Genomic DNA, 22129 nt, shown 5'->3' on the forward strand with positions numbered 1-22129 from the left:
GGATGGTAGCAGTTGAAGAGGTGAGAAATGGACAAATTTAAGAGAGATTTTGGAGCTCAGTTGACAGATAGAATGGACATGTAGAGGAATTAAAGAAGGCTACTGGTTTTTGACTAGAGCAGTTGGGTGGGTGGAAGTGCTATTTCCTAGGATGGAGAAGGCAGGAGGAAAAACAAGTAGGGACGGAGAGCAAATCAAGAATTCCATTTTGGCCATTTCAGGTTGGAGAGATCTGTAAGACATTCAAGCGGAGATGTCAAGTAGAGTTTGTTATGACATTGTAGGTCAGAGGAGAGGTTTGGGTCAGAGATATCAATTTGGAAATTGTCATCATTTGAGTTATGTTTAAGGCCATGAGAAAGGATCAGACAAAGGAGGGAAAGGGAATGGAGAGGTGAAGTCCCAGAGCAGAGCCCAGAGAAACTCCAGTTTGGGGGAATCAGGTAGTGAGTGACCAAAGTGGAAGAAACCCCAGGAGACTGTGGTGCCACAGAAGTCCTGAGAGGAGACTGTTTCAAGAAGAATAGTGTGGAGAGCTGTGGCTGAAGGATCAAGAAAGATGAGAATTTGAAAACTCCATGGCTTTGACCACATGATGGTCCCTGGGAACCATAATAAGAACAAGTGGACTGAACTGGAAAATAAAAAGAGGTGGTGGTCAGAGTGTGGAATCCTTGAAATTCAGATTTTTGGAAGTGATGTAGATTTTCATTAAGAAAGGTCTGGGACCCTGGGCATGGCACTGGGAGTGAGCGGCTAAGGTAGGGTAGATGACAAATCACGGGAAACGAGGAGGCTAAGAAACAGAGAGGCTTGGGTGTTGAACGGTGGAGTCACCAAAAGGTTTGAGGTGGAGAGGAAGTGAGCTCTCCTCAGTGGGCACCCACAGCCCAGTCTGGCTGCAACAGGGTGAACTAGGAGGTCAGGAACAGGCCAGGTCACTCTCTGTAGGCGGGGGGGGGGGGGGGGGGGGCAGGGTCTCACTTAGGGGGGCGCAATCCCTCATCATACACAGCATCACAGCACCACAAGCATCACACCCAGCCACAAGAGCAGAAACCTCATGGGAGCCATGGAGAGGATCCAAAGAGAGAAAGGAAGAGGGGATGAGAAGGCCCTTTGGAGACAGTCAAGCCCTAGGCAGGCAGAGGAGAAGCACCATTGATGGTGATAGTGATTACAAAGTTCCTGTGATTCTATCAACAGACGTTCATCAAATGCCCACCTTGTGCAAAGCCATCAGGGGTGTTACAAACTCGAACAAGGTCTGGACGCTCCCCCTCAAAGGCCCGTTCTTTTGTAGGGGAGCTAGACAAAGTCCACACATATCACCGTAATTCAGGAGCGCCTGTGGGGTTGGGGGATGGGCAGGGGGAGTAGATAGAGAAAAGAAGGCTTCCCGGAGGCAGTGAGTTTTGAGCCAGGCTGTAAAGGAAAGCTTTGGATTGGTTTCCCAGGGGTGCTCCCTGTCCTGCCCAGCATTAATTGGGAACCTCTTCAAGTTGTTGTGGCCTTCGGTCCTTCTCCTTGTCGCACCCTGACCCTGATGGCACATCTGCAACGGGAAAGGACTTGGCCACTTCTGTTGACTGACAGAGGGAGTGGGGTGGGGAAAGAGCATCTTTTTCGAAGGAAATCTGAAATCTTGGGTTGTGCCAACTTCTTGGCTTGGAAAAAATCAGAAGTCATGGATGGGATGGCTGGAGATGGAGAACACTCACCAACTGCCCACTAGAGGTAGGGAGTGTGACCTCCTGGATGTGTTTGCATCCCCGGTCAGTCTCACGTAGATGACTGAGGCCCTGGAGACTGTCCCATGGACTTCTGGGCCATGTCCTTGCCATGAAGAGAGTCCCAGTGTTGGAGCTTGGACTCCAACAACTCTCCTTCAGTTTCATTTCAGCTATTTCCTGAAGGCGTATCCGTTCAGTTTTTTCCTTTCTCCTTTGTTTGCTGGTGCCAACCAGTTCTCCCTCCCAAGGACATGGTGCCAACACCAACCACCTGGGGACGTAACTTACTGCCACTACAAAAGGACCATCTCCTCCAGGGTCCTCTTCGCTCCCTGACAACAGCTTGCTCCATGACAATGCTTTCTCCATGGCAAGCCCAGTGCCCAGCCCTGGCTTCTTCCACAAAGAAGAGGTTCCAGGTACACACTTCTTTATCAGAGACTTCATAATTGACAGCAGTCATCATGTTGTTTCAGCCCTGCTGAAAAGTGGAGGAGGCAACTGGAGAGGATGTGATTGAGTATAAACTAGAGTCTAGGCAAATATATCAGAACAACACTGTGTGCAGCCAGAGGGCCTAGTTTCCAGAGGTCTTGGCAATCCCCCCAAAGGACACAAGAATGATAGTGGGGGAGGCACTAGGATAGGTACTATGGATGATTTTGCCATCTTTGGGTTTCATGTGTCAAATAAGAACAGGTACAAGTGACAGTTCCAATGGGACATGGCACTGGTACATCAGAAGTTACTGAATAAATTTGTTAGATATGTAAATGTATGATTTAAAGAACAAAGGAGATCAGTTTGGATAGGAGGTGAAGAGGATGGGAGGGCACTGTGCTAGGCAAGAGAGGAAGGGAATGGTGACGCAAAGAGGAATATGTGCTCATATAGGAGGCAGAAGACCTTCTTAGTAATAATTATTAGTAGTAATAATTAATTATTAGTAGTAGTAATTATGGTCTCAATCTGCTTTCCAGTCCCATCTGTCACTCTGCCCACGCTGTAGTCATTTCATCTCCTGGACAGGTGCACACACACACATGCACACACACACACACACGCATACACACCTCTTCCACTATGCATACTATTTCCTTTACCTGCAGTGACCTCCTTCTTCCCCCTTCCCTGCCACTCTTCATTGCTAAGTAAACTCAGTGATCCTTCAGAATCCAGGTGCAATGCCTCCTCTTGAATACCTTCTCAGGCACCAACCCACCACTCACCACTCCCCCCCCCCCCCCAGCTAATCATTCTCTCTCCCATGCTCCCATAGGACTTTATGCTTATCCCTGTTTTAGTACTTGACACCTGTGTCATCATTGTCCAAGTGTCTGTCTTCCTCTCTAGACCATGAACTAGGGCAAGCCATGAGTCTTATGCATCTGTGGATGGGAACTCATTAGCACAACTCCAGGCATATAGTGAGTGCTCAGTACATGCCTGGTGAATGATTGAATGCCTAGAGTCTGGAGTGTATGTCCTGTAGCTTCATGAGTTGACAGATGTTATTAATCTTGCTAGGTGGTTGTTGTTTATTTGAGGAGTCAGTGCTGAGTTTAAAGTGACTGAAGAATCAGTATCTGTGAACAGTCTGCATGGAACAACTCTAGGGAGAATATTTTTGAAGAAGTTGAAAAAAACACTAACTTAGTATAACCTGAAGTGGAATCTGCTAAGATGTGTTACAACTGATGGTCGTAAAAATCTGCATGGAACAGAAAAAGGGTTAGTGAACAAATATGTAAAACTTGTGAAAATGTAAGGCATTTAATTTGTACAGTTATTCATTATATTATTTATCACCAGTTACACTGCAGAAAATATCTGAATCTCTCATGTATTATTAAACCAATAGTGTCAATGGGGAAGTTCATTCACTTTCATGAACTTAACCATTGCAGTTCTGTGAACTTTGGTCAGAAATACAAGCTAGATATCCTGAATTTCCCAACTACACAGCAATTCTATGGCTTCGCAGTGGTAAAGGGGTGTGTGCATTTGTGCGTGTGTGTGTGATTTTTTTTTGAGCTCAGGGTGGAGATTGAATTATTATTATTTTTTTTCTGAGGAAGATTAGCCTTGAGCTAACATCTGCCGCCAATCCTCCTCTTTTTGCTGAGGAAGACTGGCCCTGAGCTATCATCTGTGCTTATCTTCCTCTACTTTATAAGCCTACCACAGCATGGCTTGCCAAGCAGTGCCATGTCCGCACCTGGGATCTGAACCGGTGAACCCTGGGCCACCGAAGCGGAACATGTGCACTTAACCACTGAGCCACCGGGCCAGCCTCTGAATTATTTTTGACTGAGAAAATCTCCCTCAATTGTTAATATTGAACACTGAATGGCTTTGGAAATTAGCTTTTGTTATAGGTTTGGTAACATGTCTTAATGAATTCAACCTAAAATTACAAGGCAAATAGTACTTATGTACAAAACTTATGCTGTGGTAAAGTCATTTCAATGACAACTAACATTGTTTGAATCAAAGTAATGTCAGGCTGCTTTATATGCTTCTTATGCTGTCAAAAGGTAAAATAAGAAGCAAAATCTCTATTCTCACACAAATTTGCAGTGGATATATAGCCAAGCTCACACTAGAGTTCCAGCAGCTTTTTTTCAGATCTCTGTGCAAGTACAAAGGAAATTTCAATACTTCAAGCCCACCTAACTGTGCAATTGAGGAGCTTCCACACAAACTCCAGTTGGAAGTGATTAATCTGCAGTGTAATGACATGCTAAAAGGCAAATGCCAAGAGAACAATCTAATAGAATTCTCTAAATGTCTTCCAAGAGACGAATATGCTCAATTAAAATCATATGCTTGTGGATTGATATCAGTATTTAGAAGTACCTATTTCATGGATTGATATCAATATTTTCCAATATCTGTGTGAAAAGACATTTGCAAAGATGAACTATGTAAAACCTCATTACAGATAAACAGATGAACATACGCAATCAATTTCAAGAACACTAACTTTGAACTCCAATTAAGCAAAGTATTATTCCCCCAAAAGAATTCCATTCTTCTCATTAATAGTCCTATATTATTGAAAAAATTGTATGCAATTATTATTATATCTTCAGTTTCAACAATAAAATATGTTTGGACATTTGTTCTCTCTCTTGTTAATATAAGCACCTACATAATGGTCTGGATTTTACCTCTGGGCTCCCCCAAACCCAAAATGTTTACTTTCTGCCCTTTACAGAAGAAGTTTCCCCAACCCAGGTTGTCAATACATTGAAGTGCTATAGTTGTGCTGACAATCGCAAAATTAGGATAGGAGTTGAATGGACCTAAAGGTAGCGCAGGACCCTAAGGCCTCAAAGAACAGGGAGGTGATTGTGAGCAATCTTAGAACCTGAGTCATTCATTGGTTATTCATTGGACACAGGACATGTCAATCCCCTCTTCTCAGCAAATGAGCTTGGAGCTCATGGTGAGGGGGCGTGGCCCTCTGACCTCTGGCCCCGCCCCCGTCACCTGCCTAGCAGGCTCTTCGCGCCTTGTCCGCTTCTGTCTGAGGCGCCTCTCCTGACACTGCTGCCCTGCCCTTCGCCCCTGGGGCCTCCTCGGGCACCCCACAGACTGTTGTCCCCTCAGCGGCGCACTCCTCTGCCGCCCCGTCGGTCCGCCTCAGGCCGGGCCCCACTGCCCACAGCCTCCCCTCAGCGGCGGCCACCTCGGGGGCCACCATCTTTGCTGTCGACGCCACAGCCTGATCGCCGCCCCAGTTGAGGTACCGCCTGGCGCCATGTCTGCCGCAGGAGAAGGAGACCTGGCCGCAGGTGGCCTGGACAGGCCCGTGGGCGTGCCTGGGGCGTGGGCCCTGGCGGCCGGGGCTGGCGACGGGCTGGTCGGCGACTCGGGGCCCCACGGGGCGGCGAGAGTCACGGCGGCGGCGGCGGGAGCCCTCGGGGAGGCGGCAGGGGAGCCGGGGGCCGGCGGCCCGGAGGGCGGGAGCGCCGAGGAGGACTCGGACATCGAGCCGGCAGAGGAGGGCGAGGAGGCGGCGGCGGGCCGCCTGGCGGTGGACGCGGCGCAGTTCCCGCGGGCGAGCTTACGCCTCCTGTTCCTGGAGTTCGCGCAGTTACTGCTGCGCCGCCTCTTCTACAAGAACCACGTGCTGCTACGGCCCTGGCCTCCGGCGGCCGACGGCTAGGCCCAGCGCCCCGCGCCCCGCGGGCCGGCGCCGCCAGAGCCGGCCGCCTGCGCCCTGCCGCCGGTCCAGGAGCCGGGAGCGGGGGCCGCGACCCAGGAGCCCGCGGAGGAGGCTGCCGCCCCGGAGGGTGAGGAGCGCGGGGCGGGCGTGCAGAGGCCCAGGCGCGGGGCCGGGACGCGAGGCGGGCGGGCGGACGCCCAGGCGCGGGGCCGGGACGCGGGGCGGGCGGGCGGGCGGAGGCCCAGGAGCCGGGCCCGGACGCGGGGCGGGCGCGTCCATCCGAGGCCCGGGCCGCCTCTCAGTCGGGCTGCGGGGCCGTGCCGTGGGCACCGCCCGGGCACCTGCCCGCCCAGCGCCGGCCCCGGGTGAGGCCGCGGGTCGGGGTCCCCAACCCGCTGGGGGGCGAATGGGCCCGGTGCCAGAAGGCCCTTCAGGGTCTTGAGGAAAGCCCGCTGCCCTCTCCCGCCTCTGCTTGGGGAGCTGAGCGCCTCCGGCGGTGGTGTTGGGAAGCGAGCGGGAGGAAGCGGCAGGGCGGCAGCAGATGGCACGCCTGTGTGGGGGTCGTGGCTTCCCAGATTCGAGATTCTAGAAAGTTGATCCCCAAACATTATGAACATCCGCATACGGGAGCCTCTGGCAAAATTAAATGTCCAGGGGCTGCAGGAACTAATGAGCTTCACCATAGAGTTTGTCCTTGAAGCAAAAGGTATTTGCACAAGCAAGTTCTGATCGAAGCATACAGAATGCATGAGACCCCGATCACTGGGATCCCCCTTCTCCGAGGGCCAGAGACAACCAGCAGCACAGCGGGGTGGGTTCCTGGGAAGAGAGCAGTCATGTCACCCACCGCGCAAACGAGCAAGCGGAGGAAAGGCAGGGCCGTGCAAGCGCTGCTCCGACCAGTAGGCCGGAAGGTGCCCAACTCTCCCTTCTTAGTTACGTCGAGCCGCCTGCTGCTCCCGAGGGGACAGTACTGGATGTCCCCAGTCCTTGTGAATTGGGACTTTTTCTGTGAATGTCCGGTCCCAACATCTGTATTATCCTTCACTACAGAAACAACTAAATATCGGTGTGAAAACTCGAATGAAGAGGCCCACGACGCTGAAGACAAGGACGAAAAAGAGAAGTTTAACAAAAAACAAGAAGGACCCGAAAACGCTCTGGACCCCACAGACAGCACACCGAGAAAATCCAGGTATCTGTCTAAATTGAGTATCACCCAACCATTGCTGGCATTTACCTGTTACTGACAGCTTTATTTTTCTTAATTCTTCCAGTAAATTAATTAAGGAAATGTTTGTTTAAAATTCAATTTTATCTACTTAGAATGTTACTAGAATACTCGTGTACCTAGTAATGTAAAATGCATTCTGTCCCGCAATACACTTCCTGGCTACTCATTGGTTCTTGTGACGTCCTTTGTCCTCCACCTGTAAGTCTACTAACAAGTAGTAAATGTCTCAGTAGCTAAGGCCAATATTTGTTTAGAAAACATTCCTAGAAGCAGCAGCCAAAGTAGCTGTGCTGTCCACTAGTTGGGCCTTCATGACTTGGCTACAGAAATGCAGTCTCCTGTACTAACGGGGAGACAACGCCTTTTAAAATGTGACTACTTACAAAGAGCAAAACGTCAAGAATTTCAAGGGCCGCATTCAATGATTAATACCTAAACATTTGTCCACTTGTAGATTTTTGTATTTGTGTGACAGTCAAAAGACAAGAAACTTAGCCATAGTGTGACTATTGTTTATCACTGAATTGGTAATTAAGTCTTAAGGTATATCTTGTCTTGGAGTATATTTAAATGAGTAACATATTTCTTTTTCTTTTTTGCAATTTCACAGCTGTGACTTTCGTACTAACAGCCTCTTTGTCATATGGTAGATATAGAAACCAAGGGTCTGGGAGGGTGAGGGAGTAGCATTTGTGGAATGAGCACAGGCGCTTAAGGTGACGCGAGTTCCTCAAATCCCAGAATGGCCTCTCAAGGAAAAAAAACAAAGCGTTTGTGGTGTTGGGCAAGAGGGAGACAAGCTTGGTATGATCGCATGATTGAAGCCATCGGTTGCACGAGCACCTTATAGCCAAGGGTGCAGGTTACAAGAGCACAACGTGGTGTTCTTCTCTGCCTGTTGAGACAGCCCACAGATGCAGCAGCTATACTCGGGCTGACTATTTTCTTAGATTTAGAAAGTGACTGGTGCTGGCTGATGCTGTATAATTGTTAATTTTCTCTCATTTCATCCTGCAGTTGGGAGGAATAGAAAGAAGATGGAGAAAGAAGAACGAACCTGCTCTTCACCCTTTAGGTTTTTCGTTTTTTAGAAGCCCAAGGGAATTTTATCAACACTGATTTCATTCCAACTTCATCACCCCAAAAGTGACATCCACTGACATCTGACTTTTCCCTTACATTTTGCAGATATATTTGACAGCATTTCTTCTAGTTAAAAAATTTGTTTTAAATTAATAAACTGAAATGAAGGCAGATTTTATTTACATAAATAATCCTGACAAATCTTTTACCTCGTTTTTTTTTTTTGGCTTACTGTACCTTCATTAAGACTTATCACTTTCCACCATTTGGTAAGCCTATTTTTATTATTTTATTGTAGCTCAAAATAAGTTAAAATGTCAAGTTTAAAATAATTTTGTGAAGAGAGAGATGGAGGTCAAGCCTTTAATGCTGCACTGTCCACTGTTAGTCACTAGCCACATCTGGCTCCTGAGCACTTGAAATATGGCTAGTCTGATTTGAGATGTGCTACAGGTATAAAAACAAGTTACATATCTTACTAATAATTTTATACTGATTACATGTTGAAGTGATAATATATTGAATTAAAATATACTATTAAAATTAATTTTGCCAGTTTCTTTTTACTTTTTTAATGTGGCTACTAGAAAACAGAATTACACATGTGATTGCATTATATGTCTATGAGGCAGCGCTGCTCTGGAGCATGGTTTTGAAGGAAACCTCGTGGATGGCCCAGCTTGCCTGGAGGCCAGATGCTGCTGCTAAGCCTGGGCCCAGACACTGATTTGGAGCAGTGGTTCTCAAAGTTTGGTCCCCAAACAGCATCAGCAGCATCACCCAGCATTTCTTAGGCTCTACCCAAGATAAACTGGGTCAGAGACTCTGAGAGTGGGCCTAGCAATCTGTGACCGTCTTTTAACAAGCCCTCCAGCGGATTCTGATGCAGCTAAGGTTTGAGAAGCACTGGTTTAGAGCCAGAGGGGAAGAAGCTGAGACTCACCTAGGGTAGGACCAGCCTTAATTCACTGGCTTGGGACTGTTGCAGGTCAACTGAACAGGATGGCAAGGGGGCACTAGGGAGGAGACTAGAACTCAGTGGCTGAGACACAGACGGACTAAGATTGGGTGATAGCAGCAGAAAAATGCATAAGGGAAAAAGCTGGTTCCAGAAGGAGACAAACATTTTGATACCATGTATACGAAGTCTAATAAAACATATAATCACCATATATTGATTGTGGATACACATAAAGCATAAAAGGCATGCATGTTGAAGACAGATACAAATGTAGCACCAGAAAGGCATGTGTTAGAAAGATAAACACCACATTTAGGATGGTGGTTACCTCTTGGGAAAAGAAAGGGAGGGGATCCTACTGGGGAGGGCTCCACAGGGGGCTTCAATGGTATTTGTAATGTTACACTTCTTAAGCTGGGTTGTGGGTAAATGGATGCTCATAGTAGTATTTTCTATAATTTTATGTAGATCTGAAATATTTCATAATAAATAATGAGAAAAATAAAGAGGAAAGAGAAAGAATGGGCTTTATCTCTGGAATTTGTTTAAGGAAAAAAAAGGATAAAGTCAAAGTTGACCAGAGTAGAGGATCAGAGAAGGAGAAGAGACGGGGGTTTGAGACTAGACAGCCTCATTTCTGCAATAGCTTAAGGCTTCCTAGGTGCCCACTTGGTAGCACTGATACCTTCTCTTATATTCCGTGGTGGTACATGTCGTATTCTAACACATTATATATATATAATCTAACATATATAATATATGCTACTCCACCAACACCAACCCCTGGACTGAACCTCTGAATGGTTGGACCCTTAAAGGGTTTTATTTATCCTTCTTTCCCAAAGCCCTAGGCAACGAGTTTTCCTCTTCGTAGGTACTTAATTAGCGTCTGTTACAGTGAAGTAAACTTAACACTCCCACAACTCTCTTTTTGGTCACCAGGGTTGACATTTTAAAAGGTATTCTCACGTAGTATTCCTTATGGTTAGAAGCACATGGTGAGACAGAAGGCAAAGGGCTCATTGTCACCGTTATTTAAACTGAAAGGGCAGGCCAAGTGGTGTGATTTGAGGGCCTTCAAACCGGTTCTGATTTGTTAATGCTTCTGCTGTGCTAGTTGTTAATATAGTATTGCTTTTAGACCCAGGCAAGCGGGACCTCTGTCCTGAGCTCCATGCTTTAGAGGCCCCACTTTGGCTCCCTTCCAACCACACCCCTCCCTACAGGGCCAGGAGCCCAGCGCATGGGAACAAGGGGTGTGTCCCTGCTAGACCCTGTTCCAGGTGCCTGGCACCCCTAACAGTCCCAAGACGGCTGCCAGGGCCTGCGTGCCCCTCTTGCGGCTGTCCCCGGGAGGGCTGACTGCACGGCTGGCGTAGGCGCTCCCAGGCCTAAGGGAGGGTTGTATGCCCAACACGGATGGGGCCTGGCCTAGGAGCCGGGGCAGGGGCAGGGCAGGGGACTGGGAGCAGCTCTTCCCACACCACTGGAACAGCACTGAGAGGAATCCACCAATTCTAAATCCCAACTTGGCCTTTTAGGTCGTTATGAAGGTACATTTGTCATGGAAGGAGATAAACCATTAACTACAACATGCCTTATTAGGTGATTTAAACATTTCAAATATTTAGACACGGTATATGGATCCCCAGCTGAACTCTTTTTCTGAACCCTGCAAATGTTACAAATGTTACAGGAGGGCCCAGTTAAACATCTGGTCTATCACCCCTTCCCCTTGCTCATTCCGTGTTACACTATGTTACCTGAGTGCAGTGAGGCACCTTCCTTTTGCCAATGACTTGTTCCAATAGCCCATCTTTCTACAGAACTTAGACCTAGTCCCTGGGCCAGACTGGAGTACAACCACCGTCTTGCCCCCTCTACTCACTCCCATGTGCATTCTCTCTCCCATCTGGCTCTTTGTCCCCCAGGTGTTCACATACATGAAAACCTCCTCTTCAATACCACTTCTCCCCCATACAAATACCCATCTGGAGGCCATCAGCTTAGTCAGGCACACCTGCATGGGGGCCCTTTATGCCCTGCACAACCTCTTAAGATCATTTTGCTTCTTTTACAACCCTTGGGTTTGAGTTGCCAATATCCTATTCAATTTCCCTCCCCCTGTGACAGAAACAGACAACAGAACAGGTGTTATTAAATTTATTTGCATACAGCAAAAATCGAGAATGCCAAAAGAAGCTGAAAACTTGTCAGAATGTGCCTCTAGGCATTACTAAAACTTAATCTTGTTACTTAAAAGCAGGGTTTTGTTGTTAAGCGTGGAAAAGTCATTGTTAATAGAGAGTTCTTAGAGTGAGAATTACCTAATAGAGGTCCACCCTGAGAGAAGGGGGAAGGGTGATATAACAGCTAATCTACCAGAATTACCTGGTAAAGGGCATCAACCTTAAGGAACGGTTCACTATGGGAATACAAAGCAAATCAACGTCAATAAATCAAAAACCTAGAATTACCAAAAAGGCAAAGATACAGTATCAGGAAAAATAGATGTTTTATACAGAAAATGCAAATTTCAGCATATGATTGTGCAATGTCACATTATACTGTCGTCAGCAAAACCAAGCGCCAGGGGTTTAAATAAGCTCTGGCAGCTCACTCCCTCTCTGATTTTTTTTTTTCCACGAAGCAGCACTCCACTCAGAACGCAAAGGCACAGTTATGTCTAAGCCTGCATTTCTGTTTAAGCAAAGTAACCCTGAGGTCACAGAGGAAGACACAGTGAAAGGTAGACTGAGAAGACACTTCTGGGGCTCCTAAGAAAATGAGCTAGGTCCTGTCCAGGCATCCAAAGGGAGTTCTCAGTGTTTGGTGTGTTTGGGGGATGAAATAGAGAGGAAGGACTTGGGGTGAGCGGTTCAGTGGGGAGGTGGGGGCTGTCCAGCCTAGTAACTTTTGAGGTGTGTGCCTCTAGGAATGAGGGCAGGGAAAGGCTGATTTAATCACTTAAGGCTTCCAGTTAGCAGAAAGTTAATTGTTCTATGGCTTTGGGATGGCAGTCTTGCTTTGGGCTAAAACTTTGTGAAACAGAGCCTGCTGAGGGGAAGGGACTAGAAGCTTCACTACATGGAGTTCTCCACCTTAAGATTGGAGCCAGGGGGAAAGACAGCTCTCCAGTGGCCCTAGGCTTCCTTGTGGAGGGCTTCCCATCTGCCCATTGAAAGTATAGCTTTTAGCGTCTGTCGAATTTTGAATTTCGACAGGGTCTTAAGTGCTTCAACAATAGGGTGTGTACGACATCCAGTACATTTCTGAGCAACTGGAGAGGGTCACAGTGGTGTTGAGGCAAGAGGTCAAACACTAATGGACTAACCATCCAGAGGAGTATGATAATCCCTAAGAAATGTTCCACATCATAGGAAGGTGCCCATTGCTGCTGGACCTGCAACAGCTTGACATGGGGCATGTGTAAAGAGAGAGTTCTGTATAAGTTTCAGGCATTGGGGTCCTCCAGGGAGACAAAGAAGGTGTTTCAAAGGGCAGTGGGCTGATTAGGGGACTGGCTGTGCAAAGTTTTTCTTGAAGATCCAGAATTTTTACTTCCACCACCTCTTCTAGGGGCCTTTGCAAAGCCTGGAGCAGCAACCAAAGAATTGAAGCATTTAACTAGGCTCATAAAACCCAAAAGCCAATCCTTAGGCCAAATTGTCTGGACATTTCCATTAGAATAAATTTATTTGATCAAGGGAAATGTCCATCTCTTAGTTGCCCCAACGAAGTGTTTTTGCTTTCTCCCTTCTAAAGCATATTGTCCAAAGTCAAAGATTTCCCAGTTCTACAGCAGTGCAAACATTTTACATAGTTTCATAGAGGAAATGCTGAGTTTTCAGGTGCTGGCAGTGACTATTGAAGATTAGGCATTCATGGCATTTGTTTCATTCAAATAATTATTAGCTTTAATTCCCATTTCTAAGGTTCTTTTGCTTAATAAAAAATGGTTACAGTAAAAAAATGACTTTGTGGCATTAATACAGCTATTGGCGATTATCATTTGAAATGCTGATGCTCTACCCAGGAGCTATTTGATTACATGATTTCTGCTATTTGGCTCCACGCTTTGGCTTTCTTCTTGGCCAGGGAGAACCAGACTGGCTCAACCCGCTCGACTGACTCAACCAGCTCCACTGGATCAGCTGGATCCACTGGCGCAACCACCTCAACTGGCTCAACTGGCTCTTGGAACATGGCTGGGAGAGTTGAAGATCGCCGGGTTTCTTTTCCCATGGCAGGCACTTGAAATATCTTCAGATCTTCAAATCCTACCAGAACAACAGCAAATAAAACACAAGTAGTAAGAAGCCCCAGAGATACTGATATTGCGTCATGAGATCCAATACAATTTTTCCTCCTTTCAGGTTTCTTCTGGCTTCTAAAAGTCAGTGCTTGGGCACTGCCATTGGTGGTATGTCAAAGATGTAAAATCAATATGGCTATGACCACAGGGGCCTGGACATGGGAAGGTCTGAGAGAAAATACCCACAGCTATAACTGCCGGTCTTTGGATGGCTATTATTAGATTGTCTTACACTTTTGAAGTGAGACTACAGAAGAAACATATTGTATGGTATCTGTTCAGTTTTTTAAATTTTAAATAAGGTAATATTATTTTTGTTTTGCTAATCCACAATGTTGTGCGAAATGACTGATGACTCAATAGATCCATCCAGTAAAAGTAAAAGTCTGTGCTAAATGACATTGTACCAACTGCTCTGACCAACCAGACTACCTCCCTATTCCCCAATTCTATTCCTTCCCTCATCCTGCTTTATGGTTGATTGACTCATGGCTTAGACTCAACCAGTGGTTCTCAACCCTGGCTACACGTTAGAATCACCTAGGGCTCTTTTTAAAAGTACCAGTGCCCACGCCATTTCCCGAACTAACTGAATTAGAATCTCTAGCAATGGAGCCAGGGCCATCTGTAATTTTTTAAAAACTCACTGTGTGATTCTAATGCACAGTGAGAGTTGAGAACCACTTGGCAGGAGTACAGTGCCCATGAGGCCATTAATAGCTATAGTCAGGCACTGCTATTTCATGGCCAGACAGTGGGTTCCTAAATTCCTAGTCTAGTTAATTTCTTCATGAGGGACCTAAGGGAGAGGACAAAGATGATGCAATGTAAATCCATTCTCCTCTCCTCTTGCTCCTGCTGAAAAAACATCCCTCTGGCACACAACCCTACTGATAAGACCACATTCTATTCTATCCCAGCAGAGTGTTTTTTCAGCTTTCAACATTTCCCCACCTCTCACATCCCTGCTCAGAATATGAAGTGGCTGAAACAAGCCTTTTAAATAGTTAAAAAACAATTCAATACCATTGGGCCTTTATGGTGGATTATTTTCAACAGTTTCATTGGGAATATAGAAGGTGAGAAAATACTGCTTTGATGTGAACTGGAAGGTAGCTTGGTTCTTTCCTCTTAAATACTAGCTACAGGAATGTATAAGTGAGTGATCATAATATTGTGCCTTTACAGCTTCCTTGATGGGGTAAAAGACTGGAAGACTCTCTGAACCTTACACACTGGACTTCTAGTAGTCATAATAATTAGACTTTCCTAAAACAAGCTAATATTTGTATCTAATGAAAGAGTCACGAAAGACTCATGAAGCTGATTTGGGGAGGAAAAGACATGTATTGTCTAAGCCTGAAATTGTAAAAGTTTTACAACATTTCACCAGAGCTATTTTTTGGGGAGCGGGGTGGGGGTTTTTACCTGCTTTGGCAGACTTAGGCAGCTTCATTTGTGCCATCTTCTCCTGTCTATTGACATCAGAAGTGAAAATCATTCTTGGTTGGTTTTCATTTGCATGGCTAGTTCCCTTTAATACAAAAATGAAAACAGAAAGTTTATAAGTCCTGACATGAAAATAAAAATTATTTATTCAGAAGACCACAAAGTACCAGCCCTATCCTGGGTATTATGAGTTCAACATTAATCAAAGGGAAAGGGAGAGAGAGAAAGAGAGAGAGAAGGGAAGAAATAGCACTGAGAACACCTTGGTTCAGAATTTAGGTTCACAGAACCTAGCTGGTTCAAGTTTACTACCTTTCAGATCTGGAAGAAAATGTTGTCTAATCATACAAATAGTGTAAACAGGTTAACAGCAGAACTAATTTAAGAACAATCCTTTCCCTCGCACTTTACCAGCACCTAACAGCAAGCTAATAGAATGTGGTGGTTACACACAAATCTTATCAATTAATTGAAGTGAGTTCCATAGGATTTCTACTTAGCAAACCTTGTTGACATCTGACTGGCACTCCTTGCATTAGAAAGCTATATAACTATAGGTCTTTTCAAAATTGTACAGTTTAAGTTTTTCAAATTAACCTCTCCATAACTGGTCTAAGTTAACGAGTTTGTATTCTCTAGCGTATTTCCCCCTGACAAAAGCTTTAACCAAGGTGGACTTTTCCCCTGTATAATCCTGCTCCCATAAAAATACTAATGATGAAAATAAAAAGATCTTTAAAGCAAAGAGTTAAACAGATCCTCACGTGATCTCTCAATGACAGTAAGCACTTAAAAATATAGGAACTTAGACATCTCTCTTGATACGTAAATTTGATGTTTTCTTGAGTCAGTTTTCTGCAGTTTTGACAAGAGGGAGTCTCATTCCAACACTTCCAAAGACATTGCAAATGGGACATTGGAAGCAAAACATAATCCCAGCACCCGTGATCCACATGTGGTACCATTAGCCTAGTTCATCACATAACTTTTCTTTTAACCTACAGGGAGGTGCCACACCAAACCAAATCAATATGTAGAAACCCAAACATCAAACATTACCTTTATTTACATGAAAGTAAATCGTTATGTACTGATATGGAAAGGTACTCAGAAATAAAAAGTTAAGTGAATAATAATACGTATAGTTTGATTACATTTATAGTTTCTTAAATACATATACATATCTATGGGCATAAAACATCTGTAAGAATAGTTACTCAACTCTCACCCCAGTGGTTACTTTTTTTTTTATAACTTACTCCTTATCTTTCAACCAATTTCATAGAATCCTGCTCTAGAATATTTAGGATAGGATTGATTTATAGAATCTTCTCATATTCATTACTTTTCACAGATCCTTTAAGAGCATAAAGTGGGGCATGTTTGTATGAGTACAAAGCAAGTCTTTTCCCTGAAGGGTTCCCCTGCCTTGATTAATGCACCCAAAGAGGTGGGGAGCTGTATGCCTGGCAAAGTTCCCAATGCAAGCTTAACCAACTGGCTCCAGCAAACTTTTGGAGTGTTTTCTGGGTTGCCCCAGGTCCTACCCCATGTCTAGGCTCCTTAGTCTCAGCCTTGGCTCCAGCTCTGTTCTTGGTTTTTGGCTCTTTCATAGGAGTGTGGGCCTGGGAACTCCTTTGCCTCTGCTTTATCATGGTTATCCAAGCTGGCTGTGGGGTAGTAGAATCTGACTGTTGATCAGGAACCTCTCCTGAGAAAGGAATGACAGGAGTTAGAACTGAAGTGAGGCAGGCAGGGTCTTGAGCCTGGTTAGGGCCTACCCACAATAATGTCCCAAATGAGATCCTTGTTAGTTGACAAGGGAAAATAAACAGATATCACGTAGAGAAGGGCCCCCTTCTTTTGTGCCCTCCCCACAACCTGGCAAGTCAGGAATTCCTTGGGTAGATAAGAAGCTTTACTTCAAAGTTTGCATACTGTCCTTTTACTGGTCCCCTTCCCTCCTGTCTTCATCCCTCTTCTTATCCCCAAATCAGGGTAGGATAATGGTTGCCAGGTGGGCTGGGAGAATTCCTGGGAGGCCAGAGACTCAGGTCATTGATATCATTCCTCTAACTCCAAGAAAAATCTTATAGCATTTGTTACTTCATAGGCCCTCATGCAAGTGTGTGGTTACATGGGCGTGGTCATAGGCATATACAAGACTATGTGATAGTGAGTCTGAAGGTAAAAAGGCTTTGAGAAAGATTAGTGCTCAAAAGATCACCTAGCTCTGGATTCTTAGACATTTCAAGTGATTGAAATAGCTGTGGAAGTACAAACATTTACAGTAAATTAAGATTTCAAGCTGAGAATCTGAATATAGTGCTCTGTAAATGAGTTGACTTAAAAAACCCATATGGTATTGGGGGGAGCATAATGTATGTAAAAGTATCTTGAGAAAAGCATAAAATTCCATCTAAATGTAAGGTGCACAGAGGGTGGTAGAGAGGGAATTCCAGTCATGTGTCTATTACAAAATGTGAATGGATGTCCATAGGGGGCCCCCTGAGGAAATAGAAGACTCAAAATTAACCATCTCCAAATCCATTGATCTAGAATGGAGCACTATCCTGCCCCTAAATCCACAAGCCAGCCCAATCAAAGCAACAATTCAGCAGGCAAGGCTACAACAGACTTCCTCCCATTCAAGACTTTGACTTCCAGTTCTTCCCTCCATTTGGTACTTACTTGCCATCTGGAAAGATAAAATCTCACCTGGGATCTTGTAAGCCGGTTGCTTCCTGGCCATGCTTTCAGATTTGGGCCTGCTCTGTTGCTTCTCTGCAAAGTCAGATGTTGTGGTGAGGTTCTCCGCGGTGCCCAGGAGCCCCTGGGAGGTGCTTCTTTTGATTTGCTGTTCTCTAACTATGGAAGATGAAATTGGGCCCAAAGAGAATGAAGGAAGCTTGGTAAAATCACCTTGTTTCTCACTCTTGTACTTTGGTGAGGAAGAGATTCTTCTCAGTCGGACTCCAAAAAGGTTTTCAACATCAGCCCCATTGGCGAATAAATCTGAACAGCTAATATTTTGATCACCACTCTCAAGAACTTCCTCCTTAGAGTGAGTGTCCTCTGAAGTGGATGCTTCCCAGGCAGAAGCAGTGGTGAACTTCACAGGTTTGGTAGCAGTAGTCAGCATGTTCTTAATGAGGTCTTCAGCGACTTGGCGGTGTTTCTTGGTTTCGTTTGGAGAAGCTGGGCTTCTTGGTGGGGACCAGCTGCTAGAATTGCTCTCAGGAGTGGTTCCCTCAGCAGCAGCACTCACGGAACTTAAATAAACCTGTTGCTGATATTCAGGGTCTGCAAAAGCCTGAAAAGAGTGTCTTGGAGGCAGGTGCTCCTCAGAAATGTTCCACTCTACAGGTACACTCACTGAGTCTGTTGAGAAAATCTGTGGCTGGAATTCAGCTCCGTCCTCAGCTCGGAAAGGGCATCTGGAAGACAGCTGCTGTTCAGAACTCGGTTCTTCAGTAGAGCTCTCAAAAGCTGAGTAGACTTCTTGCTGATAGTCAAGCTTCCCCAGTGCCCGGGAAACGTGTCTGGGAGGCAGCTGTACTTTCAAACTTCTCCACTTCACAGGAGCACTCTCTGAATGTGACAAAACTTCTTGCGGGTCTTCAGGCCCCTCCGAGGACTGTAAGGGGTGTTTCGTAGGCAGCACTTTCAAAGAAATGCCTCCCTTGATATCAGCACTCTCCCAACTTGAGGAAACTTGCCGCTCAACTTTAGGCCTCAACAAAGATTTGGAAGGTTGATTTGAAGACAAAGGATCCACATAAACATCCCCCTCAGTAGCAGGGCTTTCTGAAAAGATTTGCTGTGCCATAAACTTCACAAATGACTGGGAAGGATGCCTCAGAAGCAGCGATTTCTTAGACATGTCTCCTTCAGCAGCAGTGTTCTCTACACATGAGAACATTTCCTCAAAATTAGACCTCGTTAAGAACTGAGTTGGATATTTGCCAGGGAGTGGGCTTCCAGAAATATCCCCCTCAAAAGCAGCATTCTGAAAACTTGACATTTGCTGGACTTTATGTCTCACAAAGGACTGAGAAAGATGTTTGGGAGGCAGTGGCTCTGTAGAAGTGCTCCCCTCAATGACAACACTCTCTGGACCTGCAGAGATTGGTTGGTTGACTACTGGTTTCATCAGGGGCTGGGAAGGCATTGTGGGAGGCAGTGGCTCCATAGAAATGCTCTCCTCAACACCTGTGCTCTCTGGACCTGCAGAGATTTCTTGCTTAGCTCTTGGTTTCACTGGGGGCTGAGAATGATGTCTTGGAGGCAGCAGCCCCATAGAATTGATCCCTTCAACAGTAGCAATTTCTGGATCTGAGGAGACTGGTTGCTTGACTTTAGGCCTCATCAGGTGTTTAGAAGACTCTCTGGGAGGCAGCGGCTCCATAGAAATGCCCCGCTCAACAGCAGTGCTCTCTGGACCTGCAGAGGCTTGTTGCCCGAATTTAAGGCTCACCCAGGGCTGGAAAGGGCGCCTGGGAGGCATCGGCTCCACGGGACCAATCCATTCTACAGAAGCACTCATTGAACCTGAGGAGACCTGTTGCTGAACAGTCGGCCTCACAAGGCACTGAGAAGGGTGTCTGGGAGGAATCTGCTTCACAGAAACACTCCACTCCTCAGGTGTGTTCTTTGAAACTGAGGAGACTTCTTGTTGGTCTTTGGGCTTCCCCAAAGCCAAGGAAGGGTGTCTGGGAGGCAGATCTTCCTCCAAGCTGCCCCAATCCTCAGCACTATTGTACTTTTCAACATAGCTATTTGATTCTGTGGAGACTTCTTCTTCAGCCTCCCTCAAAGCCTGGGAAGCGCATCTGGGAGCCAGCTGCTCATCAGAACCACTCAATTCCACAACAAAACTTTTTGATTCTGTGAAGACTTCTTGGCCATTTTCAGGCTTCCCCAAGAATTGGAAAGAGTATCCAGGAGCCAGCTGCTGCTCGGAACTGCTCAGTTCCACAGCTGAACTCTCTGATCCTAGGAAGACTTCTTGTTCATCTTTGCACTTCCCCAAGGACTGGAAAGAGTATCTGGGAGCCAGCTGCTGCTCAGAACGACTCCTCGCCTCTGAAGTGCTCCCTGAATCTGAGGGGTCTTCTTCAGCTTTGGGCTTCCCTAAGGACCGGGAAAGGCTTCTGGGAGGCAGCTTCTCTGCAGAAATGCCTCCCTCTGCCAAAGCACTTGCCATACCCGAAATGCTTGCTGTAAAGGCCTGGAGAACATTTCTAGGAGGCTTCTCTTTGCAGATAGTTGGGATATCTTGAGGTGACTCCATTTTAAATTGGATGTTTTGAGAATCAAAGCTGGAAGCTTCCTCCTCTTCTGACTGAAGATGAGAAGGATCCATACATACCTGAGCCTTCACTGCCACTGAGGAAACGACATCTTCTTCCGTTGTGGAAGGGCTTTCCACCACTGGTAAAAGAGAAGCTCTGACTTCCATCTTCTCAGCTCCAGAAGCCCCATCTTCACGGTATGGTGATTGACCACTATCCGTGGACTCTTCCATGTCTTCAGGTGTGGGTTGTGATGCTGATGCTCTGCTGGCTTCAAAATCTGCACCAGCATTTCTCCTTCCCATGTCCTCTTTAGCTGAAAGCAACTCCAGAAGAGTAGTGGTTTCTGCCTGTGGTGTTATGGGCTGCTTCATGACTTGCTTCTCCAGGGACAAGAGCCAGGGAAGGCAATCCCTGGCAGTGTTATCATCAGTTGGGGACCCAGCTCTATCAACTAGGCCAAGCCTGTGATTGGATTGTTTCAAGCTTCTTCCTCTGGAACCGCGCTCACTCATTACTGAAGCACTCCACCCTTTTCTTACATGTTGTCTTCTATACACTGCTGACAACGGGCAGCCCTGACTCCAAATAGCATCTGTGTTTGAAGCCTGATCTACTGTCTTCTTCTCATAAATCTCAGTTTTGTTGCTCTGTTCCTGGCTCGAGGGACCTGTACCAAATAGAAATAAGGGAAGGAAGAATACGTGTAAAATAAGAATACTCTGCCCTGGCCCAGTGGGTACCCGTTTGCTATTGAATTCCCTAGTATGCAGAAGTAGCTATGCAGAAGATAGAGAACAACTTGGTCACTATAAGCCTTCGGCAGTTGGAAATTTTTAAATCAAAGTGAAATCCCAGTTTTACAAACTGATTCCAAGGTTGGCTCATCACCATTATATCAATAGTCTGGTCCACCGTTTGGTGTGAGACACATCAAAAGGCAATTTTTGAACTTGTAACAATTACCTTTTAGGAAACTGCCTGGGACAGGGCAAAGGGAAATTTTACTTTCTAATTAGCATTTATATTTTCTACTTAATTCCACTTAATTTTCATATCATGTGCAGGAATTGCTTTGCGTTTTAGAAAGGTGTCAACAGGGGTTATCTGGGAGGTAGGATTATGGCCCTCTCCTGCTCTCTATTCTCTTGTATTAAAATAATCCAATGTAATACACATGCAAAGCAATTCTTGGAAAGCCTTAACAATTGCATTGGTCCATAGGCTTCAGGTCAAGCACAAAGCAGCAGTTATTCAGAATGCTCATCTCTCTAGTACTCTTACTAAGGAACGCAGTTTGCTCTCCAGGTGGGAGGGCCCTCACTGCCTTCCCTCCCTCATCATCCACTGCATCCCTAGCGCCATCTAGTGGTTTCATATCCATCATACAGCACTGAGCACACCTAGCTGCGCTCCACACCACTCCCATTATATGGAAAAGCAATCAAAGTATCTGCTCCCGTGGACACTGAATCAGTTCTATCCTCTGTGTATAAAAGGGACAACTATTAAAAAGAAATATGAAAAAAGATAAAAAGAAAGTGAAAGATTACTCAATTTGTTTTTTTTCTTTTTCTTTTTTTTCTTTGCAGAACAGTTTTGTGGTTTTGTTAGTTTTCACGGGAAAATATGTTTAGGGATATCCTGTCTTTGAACCCACATGTGAAATCCTTTGTGACAAAAATATGAAAAAACTGTTCGACTTGATTTGTGGAACTGGAATTTTATTTTATCAAGTATTGCTTGAAATTCGATTGCCATCAGCTGGAGCCAACAGCCGCACGTATACACACACAAACACACAGAGAGATTTTCACTCCAGTGGTATTTGTTGTTTGGGGATCTAACAGGTGTTGGCTGCCAAGGACATCTGTCTGCAGCTGGCC

The 22129-nt window shown here is 45.6% G+C and overlaps 2 protein-coding genes across 2 annotated transcripts in view; one reads left to right on the forward strand and one right to left on the reverse strand.

Annotated features, from left to right (window-relative positions):
- Positions 1-8758, forward strand: part of LONRF3 (LON peptidase N-terminal domain and ring finger 3) — a 194318-nt gene extending 185560 nt beyond the window's left edge. The window contains exons 11-12 of the mRNA XM_070502769.1: positions 6961-7102; positions 8159-8758. Coding sequence (XP_070358870.1) covers positions 6961-7102; positions 8159-8232 — 216 coding nt within the window. The 3' untranslated portion in view covers positions 8233-8758. The remainder of the gene's footprint in view (positions 1-6960; positions 7103-8158) is intronic.
- A 2574-nt stretch (positions 8759-11332) lies between these two features.
- Positions 11333-22129, reverse strand: part of KIAA1210 (KIAA1210 ortholog) — a 64605-nt gene continuing 53808 nt past the window's right edge. The window contains exons 8-11 of the mRNA XM_014838667.3: positions 17668-20913; positions 16497-16660; positions 14929-15034; positions 11333-13465 (exon numbers count right to left, since the gene is read on the reverse strand). Of these exons, the coding sequence (XP_014694153.3) occupies positions 13233-13465; positions 14929-15034; positions 16497-16660; positions 17668-20913 (3749 nt within the window). The 3' untranslated portion in view covers positions 11333-13232. The remainder of the gene's footprint in view (positions 13466-14928; positions 15035-16496; positions 16661-17667; positions 20914-22129) is intronic.

Source organism: Equus asinus, chromosome X (assembly GCF_041296235.1).
Source record: "Equus asinus isolate D_3611 breed Donkey chromosome X, EquAss-T2T_v2, whole genome shotgun sequence".
NCBI lineage: Eukaryota > Metazoa > Chordata > Mammalia > Perissodactyla > Equidae > Equus > Equus asinus.